Here is a 14,548-nt window from a genome sequence, read left to right as displayed (position 1 = left end):
ACTGCTCCCAGTGCCGTCATCGCCGGTGCCGTCGTCTTCGGTGCCGATGTCCTTGGTGCCGTCGTCTCTGGTGCCTCTGGGGAAGTCTCGATCGGTGCCGCAGTAGCCCGTGCCGGACTGACTAGTGCCCGCACGGCTCTCGGTGTCGTCTCCCCGGTAGCTGCAGGGCCTTGAGTGGTTGCATGCGCCGCGGCTTTACCAGTGAAGGAAGCCAGAGTGCGCGGGCCCTTTGTTACACTCGTCCCGCTCCCAACAGTAAGGGGCAGGGATCGAGTAGGCGAGGCTCTTCTTTCCTTCTGCGCAGAGGAGGTCAAAGAGGCAGCCTTCCCCTTGTGCGATCCTGAAGAGCCCTCCGCATGCGTTGTCTCCGATGAGGCAGGCTGAAGTGCATCTTCAGCCTCATTTCTCTATCTTTTCTAGCTCTATTAGTCAACTTGGAACAATGGGAGCACTTCTGGGGAACGTGCGTCTCCCCAAGGCACCATATGCATCTGCTATGGCCATCCGAAGCAGGCATGGCCTCCCGGCAAGATTCACACTTCTTAAAGCCGGGGGATGGCATTGTTAAAACTTAACTCTGAGTCCTTAGGTGCTAATAGCACACTTAACAGTCTATTAGGTGATGTTAATAACCGTTGGCCTTTGAAGGCTGACAAACAGAAGCAGCGGGCCCGCCCGTAGGCAGCCGCTGAGGTTTTAAGATAGTCTTTAGCTTTTAACAACTTTTAACAGAGTAACTAACTATAATAACTATAGAACTGCTAACTATGAACTGTTAAAAACTATTAACATGAGAAAAAATAAGATTTATCTGTCTCAGGCGTTGGAGCCGGAGAGTATTCCGTCTGCAGCCGTTAGCGGTTGAGAAGTAACTGGCGGGGACCGGATCGCGCACGTGACCGTAAGCGCACGAAGAGCCGACACGCATCGGCGCATGCGCGACCCGACGGAGACTGCTGAAGATTTTCTGAGCTGCGGCGCCGGGGCGAGCCCGACACCTACTGTGGAGCACCCACGAGGACCACTCGAAGAAGAACTATAAATATGTTTTGGTTAGTACTTAGGTACAAGCAGTGCTTTTTAAAAAAAAAATACTCAGTGGAATTTCATCCTCTGTAGAGCCCCCCGCTTCAGGAAGTTGAAGGCTGCTATCAAATTGCCCCTCAGTGTTCTCTTCTGCAAACAAAATAAGTCCAAATCCCTCAGCCTCTCCTCATAGGTCATGCACTCCAGCCCCTTAATCATCTTCATTGCCCTCTGCTGGACCCTCTCCAATACATCCATGTTCTTTCTATACTGATGGGTCCAGACCTGGATGCAATACTTCTGATGTGGCCTCACTAGTACCGAGTAGAGGGGAATAATAACTTCTCTATCTGTTCGAAGTGCCCCTTCTAGTGCACCCCAATACACCGTTAGCCTTCTTGGCTACAAGGACACGCTGTTGACTCATATCCAGTCTCTCATCTACTGTAATCCCAGGTCCTTTCACTACTACTTAGCAAGTCAGTCCCCAGCCTGGAACAATGCTCGGAATTCTTCTGTCCCAAATGAAGGACTCTGCACTTGACCTTGGTGAACCTCATCAGATTTCTTTTAATCCAATCCTCCAATTTATCTAGGTCACTCTGGACCCTATTCTTACCCTCCAACATATCTACCTCTCCCTCTAGCTTAGTGGCATCTGCAAATTTGCAGAGGGTGCAGTCCATCCCCTCATCCAGGTCATTAATAAAGATGTAGAACAACAACAGCCCTGGACCCAACCCTTGGGACAACTGAAGCATAGAAGTAACGCTTTCATTGTGCTAAACATACGAGTCCTTGGGTCTTTTTTCCAAACTGGTTATATTTAATTCAGAATCCAGCAATATATATGAGAGTTCAGATTATACCTCCCATTCTGAATTCCTTTACATTTTCCAGCACAGTATTTCAGCAGTATTGGTTAAATATGGAATTTGAAACGTTATCATTTTATCCATCAACTTTCACTTGAGAAACAGCACCCCAACCACTAACAGGCAGGGGAGTTCTAATTAGACTTCGAGCAGGCTATAGGTGTAACAGAAACCAGAACTAAGTATGGTCTTATCCTTCCAGCCAAGGGACCTGGACTGCCTAGCCAGTGTCCCTGCCCTGGTCCTGGTGTGAGATAAATGTTAAGGTGAATAGATCCTCACATTGTGGAAGACAAAGATTGGTATCCTCATTATACTAAGACTATGCCTAGGACCAATGCATCTCTGAAGGGAAGGCCTATAATTTTGCCTATTAACCTGCAATTTGCACTAGAAATTTACCACAAGTTATAATAATAAACAGTGCATCTCCTACTCAGATTGTCTGCGTGTCGAGATGAAGGTTAAGAAACCCACAAAGCTGTGTTCTAATATTATCATGTGGGAAAAAAAACACCTTCTGGATCACCAAAAAGCTGACTGGCATTACAGAAGACTGAAAAAACCTACCAAGGGGGAGGAAGAAGAAGGCTACAAAATAAGAACTGAACTAAAGATGACAACAGTCTCCCTATATACCCATTCCCACAGGACACCATCCTCACAAAACAGCCAATGGCACTGCACAGGTAAGGCCCAAGGGCCCTATCTGTAGGCACCAGCAACAGATGGACTACCCCACCTCATGCAGGAATAGCCAGAGCCCGACCAATCAGGAAAAGAAGATGAGCGGAAAGGGATAGAGTAGACACTTCATAGGAGAGACGCGGAAACAGTGGACCACTCTAAGTCCTAGAACCAGTGTCTGTTGCTGCCCAGCACCACTAAAACCCAACCGCAGCTAGCACAGAGTGAAGTATACTGTCCAGCTGAAATTCCACTGGGTATTTAGTTGGGCAAAACATAATTACTCCAATTCACATTTGTCCAAGCTAATGGGCTTAAGATTTCTACTCTTGTGAAAAGTGGCATGGAATCCCTAATAAAAGCTCACCCAAAAGAAAAATTCTCAGCAGTAAAGCTCGCTGGATTATTTTTGATCAACTGGGATTTTCATTTGGATATGCTGTTTTGTCAAGCGTCAAACATTTCAAAGAGATGCAGCCTTTCCAGTGAAATTTCAAACTAAGGTTTCTGAAGGCTACAGCTTTCTGGTTGCTTCTGACCAGAGAGAGAGAGAAACCCAAATGCTGAGATTTAGACATAATTGCATTCTGCATTTCTTAATACAGCAACCTAAATTTAAACAAAATAGCTTAAATATTCCATTATATCCTATTTAATCAGGCAATACATTAAAAGTAAGGATGTTTGCACCCTTAAATATTTTTTTAAATCTTCCTTAAAACTTTTTTTCTTTTCCCAAACTGCAAAACACTAATGGTCAGGACTCTAATTCCATTTGAGCTATGCAGGGTAATTATTAAAATAAAAGAAGTCTTGAGTCTAACAAGCAACTAAAAATGAGAGATTTTTCTTTTTGTTAAAGAGAAGGTAACAAATTACAAGCAGAAACTAGAAGATAAAAATGACCTTTCTGTTCATTTTAAACTTAGCCCACAGGCATTTTGAGGCTTGACACTTTGTAATATTTAGTTTCTTTTCAAATAATCACCTCAAGCTTCTCAGCATGTTATTGTAAATTCTGGCATCACTCTTTGTACCCTCAAGGAATCTATTCATGTCAGTGCCTGACCACCTGCAACATGTTTCAACATTACTGTGGTGCCATGTGCACCGCTGTACTGTTGCTTAGCTCGCAGCAAAACTTGCCTGGCAAACCTCTACTTCATAGACTCGAAAATGCTTGCCATAAAACAAGGCTTGAATGTAGCACAGGAGACTCAGCCTGTCAAATGCTTCATCACGCTTTAAAAAACATCAGCAAACTGGTTTTGAAAGAATACATAGGAATATTTCATGACAAAGTTGTATGACACATCTAAGCTGATCCTGCTCTCCCTGTCTAGCACTTGTTCTTTGTAAGGTCTTACTCCTACTTCCTTTCCGAAGACACCCACAGACACAGCTTGTATTATTCTATTCCCTGAATGAACTACTTCATGTAAAGACGCTTCTCCTAAATGCATCGTGTGGATGGTCTTTTGTTGGCTTCAGTTGCTTTTATTTGTGATATACATTTTTCCCGTGCCTACCACAATTGTGTATGAACCCGAAAAGGGCTTGATACAAAGTTTATAATACATTTCCATTCACTTGAATGGCTTTTGATCAATCCCTATACTCTTCTTTCCTAATTTTACATAAGCCTATTTTTATTAACTCCTCTTCATTAAATGTAACCCCTGGAGGTCTTTGTCATTCTTTTCCCCTCTTTTGTGATATTTCCAATCCTTCCTGTAATATGACATCAAGAATTGTTCTCAAGAGTCCAGGTGTAGTCTCGCAAACCCTTTGTGTAGCTCCACAACGGCATTCTTTGCTGCAGAGTCTATTTCCTTTTTTTATATGCCCCACAGTTCTATTTGCTTTCCTAATTGTCACTGGACAGTAAGTTGATTATTTTATGTTTAACCAGATAACAAGTGAAATCAATGCACGAGCTGGGGTCAGATTAAGGCCCACACCTGGGTCGCCCATGAGCCTTCACAACAGTGTCTGAGTGGTACGTAGGTCTTGCACTGGCCTACTGCACAGGGATCTCTCCTTGGGGAGAATATTCCCCTTCTGTCACTCCTCAAAGAATGGTATTACAGTAATCCCTCCAAGTACACAAGGGTTGCATTCCTTGCAACCCTCACACACCTTGAATTTCACGTAAGTCGGGGAGGTCTTGGGGGGATGGGTTGGGGCCCTGGAGGGGGAGACGAGGGTTAAGCCTGGTGTGGGTTAGGGCTGCATGGATGATAAGAAGGTGTAGTTGAGCCGGGGCATGCAGGGGATTGGGGCAGGAGTTGAGCCCGGCCAGAGGATCATGGGTAGGGAGGTTGGAGCTGGAGCCCGTACACACGCGCGCTGGGGGTTAGGAGACCCAGACGCAGGTTGAAGCCAGAGCCCCACATGCTGGGGTGTGTGAGAGCTGGGGTCACAGGGGTTCGGGAGGGTTGAACGGGGTGTACTGGGGCAGGGGAGTTAGCTGCAGGGGGTAGAGCCTCATGCGCCTGCAGACGCTGACAATTGGAGCCTTGCGCATGCTCGCAGCTGGGAGCCCAGCACATGTTGGGGACAGGGGGCGCTGAGCTAGGCAGAGAGGGCATTGAAAGGGGGTGAGCTGGGGTGAGGGTGGGTTCAGCTGGCAGGGGGTTAGAGCCCCTATGCATGCCAGTGGGCATCTGACAGCCAGAGCCTCATGGGGGGAAGGGGGTGAGCTTGGGCCTTGTGGGGGTGGGGGGTGAGCCAGGCAGGGGAGTTGAAGGGGGGGTTGGATCCCTGCACACAGACTGAAGCCAGAGCCCCACATGCAGGGGTGTGAGCTGGGGCGTCGGCGGGGTTAGCCAGGCAGACGAGGAATTGAACAGGGTGCACCATGGCAGGGTGCTTGAGCAGGGGTGGGGTTTGGAGCTCCATGAGTGCTGAGCTAGGCACGGGGGGTGGGGGTGTGACCTGGGACAGCATGGGGGCTGGGGCACAGGGATTGGAGCCAGGTCCATGAGGTTGGAGGGGGACCCCAGGCATGCAGCTGGAGCCCCCTGCCAGGGGAGGTGAGCCAGGGTGCATGGAGGGGATGAGCTGTGGCCACGGGGGCAGGGCAGTTGGGGGGAGATTGAGCCAGTACGGGGTTTAATGGGTGAACAGTGTGGTTGTCAAGCGGCACCACTCTGGAAAGAGAGGAAAGGGGGTTTGAGCCTGGCCACCTGTAGCTGCAGGAAGCTAGGCGGGCTAATAGCCTTCCCTCTGCCTGCCCAGAGCAGTGCCTAGTGTCGCCCTGGGAAGGCACGGGAAGGGGCTCTTAGCCCGCATAGCTGCCTGCAGCTTCAGGAAGTTAGGCAGGCTGAGAGTCCAGCAGCTTCATGTTGTGCAAAACTCATGTTAAAGTGAGTTCCACACAACATGAAGCTGTGTAAAGCAGGAGACTGCTGTATGAATCAGGGGTCAGCTGCATAACAGCAGGGTCATGTCCTCTGAGACCTTACTGTAAAGCATATTTATTTTAATGTTTTCACATACAGAGTGAAAGAAAGGTGGAACCCATTCAGCTCCCATTGTAAGCAATGGCAAAATTCCATTGGCTTTACTGGGAGCAAGACTATACCTCTAGTATAACCACCCTCCTAGCAATAAAATTAGTGTCATCGGTGCCAGCATTCCTGGGAAGGGTGTACGCACAGGTAGACCCAGTGTGTATGAATACAGGAAGAAGAGTACAATAATGGGGAAATAGCTGATAAAAGGGAACTGCAAAAAATCCACATCTATGCACAGGGCTCCAAAAAGGGAAGAGTTTGCTTTATGTAACGTATGCATGCCACGGGTCTTATTCCCCCATTCCTAACTGAAACGCTGAGATTAAAGGAAAGTGCAAACCCTGGAGCCAGAGGCAGCCATCCAACCAAAGTAGGAAAAACAGCACTTAGTAACTCCAATGTATGGTTCCAGCTTTTAACTATTTATAATCTAATTGTATCACAGCTATTAGTAAGCTTTGGAGGCTGAAATTTTCATTAGCACTGGTGATGTCAGTGTCGGATGATCCTGGAAGTGTTTTGCATTGGAAAAGGTACATAGCTTCCTCTTACGATAACTCAGAACAAGGTAAGGGTGCAGTCGTGCCAGGACAATGGGATCTGCCTAGATTGCAGCTGTTTTCCATAAACAGAAAGGGAGGAGGCTGCTAGGAGGGAGAGTTTACATTATATAATGACCACAGGGGGAGCAGCAAGGAGCTAGACACGGGGTCATAGAATCACAATCATAGAACAATAGAGCTGGAAGAGACCTAAAAAAGCCATCGAGTTCAGCCCCCTGCTCTAATCAGGACCAAACCCATCAGATCAGCCCCGCCAGGGCTTTGTCGAGGCGAGACTTACACATTTCCAGGGATGGAGACTCCACTTCTTCCCTGGGTAGACCATTCCAGTGCTTCACCACCCTCCCAGGGAAAAAGTTTTTCCTAATGTTCAACCTGGACATTTCCAACCACAACTTGAGACCATTGTTCCATGTTCTGCCATCCGTGACCACTGTGAACAGCCTCTCTGCAGCCTCCCTTCAGTAAGATGAAGGCTGTTATCAAGTCCCCCCTCAGCCTTTTCTGCAGACTAAACAGTCCCAATTCCCTCAACCTTTCTTCATAAGTCATATGCTCCAGCCCCCTAATTATTTTGGTCGCCCTCCGCTGGACGCTCTCCAGTGTATCCACATCTTTCCTATAAATGGGGGCCCAGAACTGGACACAATACTCCGGATGCGGCCTCACCAAAGCCGTATAAAGAGGAATAATCACTTCCCTGGATCTACTGGCAACTCTCCTCTTGATGTAACCTCATATGCCATTAGCTTTCTTGGCTACAACGGCACACTGTTGACTCATGTCCAGCTTCTCGTACACTACAACTCCCAGATCCTTTTCTGCAAAACTACTACCGAGCCAGTCGGACTCCAGCCTGTAACAATGCTTGGGATTCTTCCGGCCCAAGTGCAGAGCTCTGCACTTGCCCTTACTGAACCTCATCAGATTTCTTGCGGCCCAGTCTTCCAATTTGCCTAAGTCAGTCTGGACCCTGTTCCTACCCTCTAGCATATCTACCTCTCCCCCTAGCTTAGTGTCATCCACAAACTTGCTGAGGGTGCAATCCAATTCCTCATCCAGGTCATTGATAAATATGTTGAACAGAACAGGACCCAGAACCTAACCTTGGGGCACTCCACTAGAAACCGACCGCCATCCCGACATTGAGCCGTTGATCACTGCCCTCTGGGCCTGACCCTCTAGCCAGCTTTCTATCCATCTTACCATCCATTTATCGATCCACATTCCTTTAACTTGCCCACAAGAATATTGTGGGAGACCGTATCAAAAGCTTTGCTAAAGTCCAGATAAATCACATCCATTGATTTTCCCCTATCCACAGAGCCAGTTATCTCATCGTAGAAACTAATCAGATTGGTCAGGCATGATTTGCCCTTCATGAATCCATCGTGACTATTCCTGATCACTCTCCCCTCCTCCACGTGTCTCAACATGACTTCCTTGAGGAGCCCCTCCATGATTTTTCCAGGGACTGATGTAAGACTGACCGACTTACAGTTCCCTGGATCATCCTTCTTCCCTTTTTTAAAGATGGGCACTACATTTGCCTTTTTCCAGTCATCCAGGATCTCTCCCGATCGCCACAACTTTTCAAAGATGAGCCAGGGGCTCATCAACAACATATGCCAACTCCCTCAGAACCCTAGGATGAATTAGGTCCAGGCCCATCAATTTATGTACATTTAGCCTTTTTAGATAGCTCCTAACCTGTTCTTTCCCCACCAACGGCTGTCTACCTTCATCCCACAATGTATCACTTACCGCATTAATCCGGGAGCTGTCTTTGTTCGTGAAGACATTAAGTACTTCAGCTCTCCCTACATCATCTGTCACTGGGTTACCTCTCTCATCCAGTAGGGGCCCCACGCCCTCTCTGATCACCTTCTTGTTAACATGCCTGTAGAAACGTTTCTTGTTATCCTTCACATTCCTCACGAGTCGCAATTCCAGTTGCGCTTTTGCCTTCATAATAACTGCCCTACATTCTCAAGCTATACGTTTATACCCCTCCTTAGACATCTGTCCGAGTTTCCACTTTTTGTAAGCTCCCTTTTTATGCCTAAGTTTTCCAAGGATTTCCCCATTAAGCCAGTCTGGCCTCCTACCATATTTACTTCTCTTGCTGCGCATCAGGACAGTTTCTTTCTGTGCCTATCAATAGGGCTTCCTTAAAATACTGACAGTTTTCGTGGACTCTTTTTCCCTTCATGATAGCATCCCAGGGGATTCTGCCCATCAGGATCCTGAAGGAGTCAAAATCTGCTTTTCTGAAGACCAAGGTGTGTAATTTGCTGCTCTCTTTCGTTCCTTTGGTCAGGATCCTGAAGTCTACCATCTCAGGATCACTGCTTCCCAGGTTGTCCCCCACCTCTACCTTCCCTATTAATTCCTCCCTGTTTGTAAGCAGCAAGTCGAGCCGTGCATGACCTCTGGTCATGTCGTTCAGCACTTGTACCAAGAAGCGATCCCCAACATTCTCCAGAAATTTCCTGGACTGCTTGTGTACCACCGTATTGGTCTCCCAACAGATGTCAGGGTAATTGAAGTCTCCCATGATAACGAGAACCAGCAAACCGGTAACTTCTCAGTTGTCCAAAAAAAGCCTCATCTACTTCATCATCCTGATTTGGCGGCCTGTAGCAGACATCAACCACCACATCTCCAGTGCTGCCTACACCACTAAGCTTGACCCATAGATTCTCAACAGGCTTTTCTCCCTCTATGTACTGGAGTTCCAAGCAATCATAGTGCTCTCTTACATACAGTGCAACCGTCCTCCTTTTCTCCCTTGCCTGTTCTTCCTGAACAGTTTATACCTTTTCATGGCAGTGCTCCAGTCATGAGAGTCATCCCACCAAGTCTCTGTTATTCCAATCACGTCATAGTTCTTGGACTGAGCCAGGGCTTCTAATTCCTCCTGCTTGTTACCCAGGCTTCTGGCATTGGTGTACAAACACCTTAGATAAGCAGTCGATCTCCCCGCCCTCACTACCCGAACCAAGGGTCCACTTTTGGTGTACATTCCTCTTTGCATTTCTTCCCAGCCTCCAAGTTCCTTTCTACCCACAGAGTTTTGGTCACCGTCCCCCAGCGAACCTAGTTTAAAGCTCTCCTCACTAAGTTTGCAAGCGTACTTGCGAAAATGCTCCTTCCTCTCTTGGTTAGGTGGACACCATCTCTTCCCAATAATCCTTGTGCCCGGAACAGCGTCCCATGATCAAAGAATCCAAAGCCCTCTCTCTGACACCACCTGCATAACCATGCATTTACTTCCTCAATTCAACGGTCCCTACCTAGCCCTTTCCCTTCGACAAGAAGGATGGACAATAACACCACTTGCGCTCCAAATTCTTTAATCCTTCTTCCCAGTGCCACATAATCCACAGTAATCCACTCAAGATCATTCTTGGCCATATCATTAGTTCGCACATGCTGAAGTAGGATGGGGTAGTATTCTGAAGGCTTGAGCAGTTTTGTAAGGCTCTCAGTCACATCCTGAATTCAAGCTCCCGGTAAACAGCACACCTCACGAGATTGCAGGGCCGGTCAGCAGATGGATGGTTCAGTCCCTCTCAGGAGGGAGTCCCCTACCACCACCACCTGTCTTTTTCTTCTCGGGGTGGTGGTCATTGAACCCCCACCCCTAGGACTACACATCCTCTGTCCTGCAGTAGAAGCAGTTCTCTTGCGATTTTCTTCCTGTGAGGCACCTTCCAAAGCATTCACCACCACAGAACCTGTGGAGAGTGCCTGAAAGCGATTACTTATCTCTATGTCAACGGGGGACTCATGTACCAGCCTTCTTTTTCTTCTAGAAGTTACATGCTGCCAGTTCTCCGCTTCATCCCTTACCACTCTCCCCAGATCTTCTGCCCGCCACGCTTGCAAGATTAAATGCTGCCTTCTGTCAAGGAAATCTTCATCCTCCCTGATTGAGCGTAGGGTCAATACTTGAGCCTCCAGTCCTCTAATTTTTATTTCTAAAATGGAGACCAGCTTGCACTTAGTGCAGACGAAATCCCTTTTTTCCTCAAGGAGGAATAAAAACATGGCGCATCCCAAGCAGGCAATAGCACCAGACCTGTCACTATCCATGCCTGCCATCCTAGAACAGTGATGTAAAAGAAAGGCAAGGGTCCCTGACCCCTTCCACTCCCTTGCAAACTCCCACTCTGAACTCCCTGTTTGCAGTCCCCTGTTCGCAAGCGCACCTGTTTGCTAAGACACTGCTTTATAAAGCCCTGAACTGCCTCAAAGTCCCACCCCTTACTGAGGCTCAACCAAACAGCAGAGGCTTCTAGATAACAAGCTGATCTAGAACCCAACAGATTCCAACTGCCAGTCCCAGTCCACCCTCTGTGGGAGGGGGGAAGGGCAGAAAAAAATAACTAACAACCACACACCACAGAGCAGAAAAACACCACAGCCACAGCCAGAAGCCCCAAACACAACACTCACCCAGACAGCCTCTTACTTAAGAATCCTGTTTTGCTTTCTCCTTTACCTGCCTGGAGAACTTCCTCTCTAACTCCCTGTCCAGGACAGCCATAACACCATTGGACCAGCAGGGGGCAGATAAGTGTCCTGGTAGCCACCCAGGCAGAGAGGTCCCCACCACACTCATGGGAAACCCCCACCTAGGCAGCACAGCCCTGACCATGGCCAGCTCTGTGTACCTGCTGCCTGGGCTACACAGCTCCCATGGTGGCCAGACACAGGGATCCACTGCTCGTCAGTCCCACCATCCTTTTCCCCACAAACACACACACGCCCTGAGCCCGCCCCATACCCTCAAACCATGACTCTTGCCCTGAGCCCCTCTTCACCCCGCAACCCTCACTCCTGCGACCACCACACCTCCAGAGGGTTGGGATATGGGGTGATGCTTAATTAGGGGGTTCTGCTGACAGCTGCAAGTACTGCCTCTGCCTGCAGGCACTGCCCCCACAGCTCCCAGGCAATGGGAGTTGCAGAAGTGGGTCTTGGGGCAGAGCAGAAGCAGCTAGTGGAGCTAAGAGCTAGAGCTCACCGTGTTCCAGGAGCTGGGTAGGGAGACATACAACTATTCCAGCACCTGTGCTGCTCCCACAGGTTGTGCTCTCTGTCCTACAAGTGTTAGTAGGGTTCCACCCGGGCCACCCCTGGCCCAAGGTGGACTTGCTGTACTCCCCAGACTGTCCTCCCAGTACTCATGGTATCCCTAGGGTTGCCCCCCACAACTGTTTTCCTCCTGCCAAGCTTTAGTCGGGGTACACAGTAAAAGTCCTAGACAGGTCACAGGCTCTGAATTTTTTTTTAATGCCCATGAACTGTTCATAATTTTAATAAAAAATACCTGTGACTCAATCTTAGTCTTACTCTTAGTTACTCTCTACAGCTGTAGTATTATCACAAGACAAAAGTCGCAGAGCCCTTGGTTTTGCTGGATAGCTTGTTCATGTATATTAAAATGCTTACAGAGATATGTGCAAGTGCATAAAGATGAAAACTTAAAAACGTTCGCAATTACCTGTATTTATGTATGATGGCATTAAATAATTTTCCATCTCGCCAGCAGGTAGTGAAATTTTCACAACGAATTCCAGCATAGCCCTCAGTTGTCTGCTGTGTCCACAGGAGCAGCCTCTCTTTAGCAGACATATCCTCTGACTCTCCAGTAACATGGATGTCAGATATCTGAAACATAATGAATAAAAGTATAATATATCCATTTATTAAGGACTAAATAATTGAAAATATACAAGAAAAAAACAACTTAATTGTCATGGATTGTTCTTCCCTGCATCTCTGCATAAGAGGAAGGGTACAAAGTATACACTTCAGTGAAATTTATTATATATATCTTTGCTCTCTACATTAGGAAATACACTATTATTAGACTTGGAATCTTCTAAATGACTACATCAGCAGCATCCTGATCATCCTGGTTTTGAATTTTTATTAGAAATTGTTACATAAAACAAAGTATCTCAAAACAATTTTTAATTTTGACATTATATAGGGAACATGAACAAAGTTTAATAGATATGCCATCAACATTCTCGACAACTCACTGCCTTTTGGGTTATCCTGGGAAGGGGCAAGGCTAAGGGAGTAAACCCTGACAGAAAATCCGAAGTGGAGTCCAAAGGCGGTTTGGTGTCAACTTCTGGCACTGTCCCGGCAACTCCTACAGCTGAGCTGGTCCCAGACATGGAGGTTATCCTCTCCTTTGGACTATATCAGTAAAGCCGAGAGGGGGACACTGGTGTCTGGGCAGCCCAGAGTCTCCATAACAAATGCCCAGGCTCGCGCCCGGAGAGGTACTCCGGCATCGCTGAACAGCGTTGCGTCAACACGGGAGGCAACAGTTACCGGTTATAAGCTCTTGCTCGACTGGCGTAGAGAACGAGTGCCAGGGGTTGCCTTCGACAGTGGGAGGGATCCTCGCATCTCACTGGACAGTCACTGCCCACCTCAAGCTGGGCAGCCCCCAGCCAATAGGGTACTGTCCCACCACAGTTCACCTGCCTCGCTGGGTGCGTGAGGCTTAAGATTCCTGAACCTGACAAGTGACTGAAATTTGGGCACCAGACAAACCAATAAGAAAATCAACAAGAAATGAGAAACATCAACAATTCAAGCTTGCTTGCTGGAATGTGCAGACCATGCTGACCGGCTTGACTGAAGATCTTCAGGCCATCAGTGACACCCGAAAGACCGCTGTCATCAACGAGGAACTGAAGAGGCTCCGAGTTGATATCGCTGCACTGCAAGAGACGCGACTCGCAGATTCGGGATTTCTAAAGGAAAAGGACTACACCTTTTTCTGGCAGGGTAAAGCCCAAGAAGAACCCAGAGAGCATGGTGTTGGCTTTGCTGTCAGAAACACCCTTCTACATATGGTTGATTTAGTCATGGGCGGATCAGAAAGACTTCTTCGGATCACGCTTCAAACTTGCGCCGGCCCTGTCCACCTGATCAGCGCTTATGCCCCAATCCTGTACGCCACACCAGAAGTAAAAGACAAGTTCTATGACGTGCTTAGTGCTGCTGTAGCACAAATACCTGCTCGTGAACAACTGTACATCTTGGGTGACTTCAATGCAAGAGTTGGAGCTGATTGGGCCTCATGGCCTTCCTGCTTAGGACGCTTCGGTGTGGGAAAAATGAATGACAATGGACAGCGTCTCCTTGAACTGTGCACGTACCACAATCTGTGCATCACAAACACATTCTTCCAAACGAAGCCACAGCACAGAGTGTCGTGGAGACACCCATGCTCGAAGCACTGGCATCAACTAGATGTGGTCATCACTAGGCGTAATAACCTCAAAAACGTCCTTCTGACATGCAGCTATCATAGTGCTGACTGTGATACAGATCACTCGCTAGTTTGCTCCAAGCTCAAGCTGAGACCCAAGAAGCTGTACCGCTCTAAACCAGCTGGAAGGCCCCGCATTGACGCCAGAAAGACGGCAAACTCGTAGAAAGCTGAAAAGTTCAGAGAGACCCTCCAGGAAAATCTGCGCAGCAGCCCTGGGGGCGTCGATGCGACATCCAAATGGCAACATCTGAGGGATACAGTTTACAACACGGCCTTGTCGGTGTTTGGAAGAAGAGCTAGAAACACGAACGACTGGTTCGAAGCTAACTCTGATGAGATGATTCCAGTTATTGAAAAGAAGCGTGCTGCACTCCTGGAGTACAAATGCTCACCAAGCCAGAGTACCCAGGAAGCACTTAGAGAGGCCAGAAGAACAGTACAGCAGACAGCCAGGTGCTGTGCCAACAACCACTGGCTCGAGCTATGCAGCAGCATCCAGACCTGTGCCGACTTTGGTAATCTCAGAGGAATGTACGAGGGTATGAAGAAGGCATTAGGACCCACCCAGAA

General features: G+C 47.9%; 1 protein-coding gene across 15 annotated transcripts in view; it reads right to left on the bottom strand.

Moving 5' to 3' along the window:
* Positions 1 to 14,548, bottom strand: part of DST (dystonin) — a 483,110-nt gene that overhangs the window by 243,145 nt on the left and 225,417 nt on the right. For all 15 annotated transcript variants that reach the window (XM_074991114.1, XM_074991115.1, XM_074991118.1 and 12 more), the window contains one exon: positions 12,182 to 12,348. In XM_074991114.1, the coding sequence (XP_074847215.1) occupies positions 12,182 to 12,348 (167 nt within the window). The remainder of the gene's footprint in view (positions 1 to 12,181; positions 12,349 to 14,548) is intronic.

The sequence above is a fragment of the Carettochelys insculpta genome, chromosome 3 (assembly GCF_033958435.1).
Source record: "Carettochelys insculpta isolate YL-2023 chromosome 3, ASM3395843v1, whole genome shotgun sequence".
NCBI lineage: Eukaryota > Metazoa > Chordata > Testudines > Carettochelyidae > Carettochelys > Carettochelys insculpta.
Note: the sequence above shows the minus strand (reverse complement) of the source record. Positions and strands in the feature narration are given on the sequence as shown.